The 3,241-nt window shown below is 40.7% G+C and overlaps 1 protein-coding gene across 1 annotated transcript in view; it reads right to left on the reverse strand.

Moving 5' to 3' along the window:
• The window catches only part of LOC104488909 (myosin heavy chain, cardiac muscle isoform), a 45,677-nt gene that overhangs the window by 31,011 nt on the left and 11,425 nt on the right, over nucleotides 1-3,241 (reverse strand). The window contains exons 11-14 of the mRNA XM_010131004.1: nucleotides 2,666-2,769; nucleotides 2,090-2,228; nucleotides 1,412-1,530; nucleotides 292-441 (exon numbers count right to left, since the gene is read on the reverse strand). Of these exons, the coding sequence (XP_010129306.1) occupies nucleotides 292-441; nucleotides 1,412-1,530; nucleotides 2,090-2,228; nucleotides 2,666-2,769 (512 nt within the window). The remainder of the gene's footprint in view (nucleotides 1-291; nucleotides 442-1,411; nucleotides 1,531-2,089; nucleotides 2,229-2,665; nucleotides 2,770-3,241) is intronic.

Here is a 3,241-nt window from a genome sequence, read left to right on the forward strand (position 1 = left end):
AAGAGTGGGATCAATACATTCTCCTAAAACACAGTCGAAAGCATGTGAGGTGTTGTCTTTGCCAAAGGTTGCCATCCTCTTCCTCCCTAGGAACTATCAGCATGGCCAGCTGTGCTAAACGCTGAATGTTGTCTATATCTATTAATGGAAAAAATCGTATACACTACTTGTTTCATGATTTTTTCAGCACTTTGCCTTCTGTTTATTTAGAAAAAGAAATACACACACCCAAGAGCTATAGTTTGGTATCTTTTAAGTCCTTCCACCAAGTCATCACACATTAATACTCACATCAAAGATTTCAAACCCAGCAATATCCAGAACTCCAATGAAGAACTGTCTTGGTAGCTTAGTGTCCAAGGTCTTGTTGATACGGACCACCAGCCATTTGAACATTCGATCGTACACCGCCTTAGACAAGGCTCCAACAGCATACAAAACCTAAAATATATGATTTGAAATGCCAGTGCATAGAACAGAATTCATTGTGGAACACAAGGATTTCAGTGCAGTAGCCTATTTCAAGCCCTACTTACAGTTTAAATGAAATTTCACAATGGTTCTTATAATCACCAAGGCATACTTCATACAACACACAACTTACCTCCTTATCCACGCTGACTTTTCCTCACATTGTTGTTATGTATATGTGTGCATACTAACACATAACAGAAGTGCTAGTAAAGAACCTCTTAGGAAACAGCTGGACAGCAAGTTGCAAACGTTTTAATCCCTGCTCAAGTTGCTCATTGCCATTTGCTTCTAATTTTGGAGAGATGACATGGCATAAGCAGACAATAGGAAAAGTCTGACAAAAGTCTCTTCATTAGTCTATGCACAGCTACACCAATAGACGTCTCTGCAGCAATTTTCTACTTTCTGAGCCTGTACCACAGCCTGTCCTCAAACAACAATTTTCATTGTAACCAAAATGCTGCAGCAGTGCTAACCCAAGGACTTTTGTTTCCTCAGTTAAGATACCTTTAAGTGGATTTGCCTTTAGCTGATTGAGGTCACACTGAGCTTAAAATTGCATGAATAATGAATGAGTGATGAGTGAATGAATAATCCATGGCTCAACTCTTCTAGGTAACTATTCTCATCCAGAATTAGATATCAATCTCCATGTAGCTTTACTGCACCTGGCTTCCTTGAGTGGCTGCTACTAACACATCAGAAAAACAATCCTATCAACGGCAGTGCTGGCCATTATTCCTTTGCCAGTCTTTTTACCAGTTTGCTGCAATTTCACTGTCTATTCCCCCAAGTCTCAGGATACAAAATGAGAACAGGTACGAGAGGTACAGGTTAATACTTCTAGCAGCTCTCTGTCTCTCTCAGATGTTACAAATGAATGAATCATCAAGGCTTGCAGGACAACTATCCAAATACCCTGAAAGCTTCTTCTTACCTGTTCAACACTTTGACCTTTGGTCACATACTCGTTGCCAACTTTCACTCTAGGGTGCAGTAAACCCTTAATCAAATCGGAGGAGTTTATCCCCATCAGGTAGGCAGCTTTGTCAGCACCTGATCAAGAGAAACAAGGTTTTAACTGGCTTTGAACTTCTACACGGATACATGCCTGGCCAAGAAAAAACTAGTAAGTACATCCACTTCCAAAGAGAAACCTTGATTTTTCAAATGGTTTTTGTTAGGTGTGCCTGTACTTTCCCTCGTGGTAGAGGAGGTCATCCAGCTACCTTAGACCCCAACTGCTGCAAGAATTACACTCGAGAAACTCTTCAGGTATAGGGAAAAGAATGTACCTCCACACTGGTTATAGACAGATTCAGGTGCAAGAAGTAAAGAAGCAAGACCTGAAGACATGGAAGAGAAACCTAAGGCAACAACTTTTTTTTTTTTAAATGGTCGCAAAAATGGAATTTCACTCTGATTGTGTCTATTCATCTTCTACTAAGTAAACTTCCCCACGACTGAACAAGCCATTGCTACAAATAAAAAGCACAGCACTCTTGGCTGAGCAGGAGGTGAGTTTTGCAAGATCAAAGCAAACAAGCTGCTTCTTCCTCAATGCAGTGCATGACACTTGCCAGACTTCTGAAGTAATTTTAGCAGTTATTCTTACTTTCAGTGCCATCAGCCTCTGCCTGCTCTTCTCTGGGTCTTTGTTTGAATTTCATGTTCCCAAAGTGCATGATGGCACCTGTGAGCTTGTAGGAACCATACTTCTCATCTGGCACAAATCCCAAGATGTCCATGGCTTGCTGTGAAAAGAAAACACAGTTATATTGTCACTTCCCTATTCAAAAGTAGTTGCAGCCCCACGATCTACCTTTGCATACCAGATATTACTAACCTGCCACAGGGTGTTATCTATCTCACAAAGCAGCCACTGGAACACCCTGAAGACCCAGCAGTAGCTGAGGAGCAGGAGGAGAGCTCCCTTTATCTAGCATTTTATATATCAGAATTTTAAGAACGTTGTGCCCATGGGTATTACACGGAGCAAGGTGAGATTCAAAAAGTATAATAGTTCATCAGACCTCATGCTCCATACTATGAATGCTATTAAAACCCATTTCTGCTTTCACTTTAGTCCAGTAGTTTCAGTGACAGAAGTTAAGCCCCTGTCCCGCCAGCACTTATCCTCCCCATATACCCCTAATCTGTGAAGTGCAGAGTCAAGTCAATTCAGGCTTACATCTGTTGCTATCAATTCTTCTCCATCATCTAAGTTGTCCACTGTAACTACTCCTTGTGAGCAAAAGTGGTAGTCGTATGGGTTGGTAGATACCAGTAGCATATCTGAAAAAGAACTACTAAGGTCAAAACTGCTATCCATTCAGGACATCAAAAAAACCCACAGAAATTGAAAGATCAAGTCCGACATACATTTGTCTCTGCACAACTGTTTATAAAGTTGGCTTTGGAGGTTTTTGACAAGGGCAGGGCAGCAACCAACTCTCTCATTCTACTATTCCAGTCTGAAGATCAAGATTTAGAGAAAGCATGAATGAAAAGGATACGGGAATATTGCATACACATCTATTAATCTATCTGTGGTTTGCAGTATACCGACTTCATCATTTCCCGTATAGCCCTACTTTCTGCCTTGCACACCTGTAGGTGTAAAAGTCCCATCTAAGTACAGAGGAGAAAATTATTTTAGTATGGTTTAAGACAGGGACAATGGGAATGATTCCTCTCTTTTATAAAAGACTCTAAAAATAGCATCTTCCAGGACTCTTTACAGAAGAAAAAAAGTTTGGCTTTGGCT

This window comes from Buceros rhinoceros, unplaced genomic scaffold, assembly GCF_000710305.1.
Source record: "Buceros rhinoceros silvestris isolate BGI_N320 unplaced genomic scaffold, ASM71030v1 scaffold5892, whole genome shotgun sequence".
NCBI lineage: Eukaryota > Metazoa > Chordata > Aves > Bucerotiformes > Bucerotidae > Buceros > Buceros rhinoceros.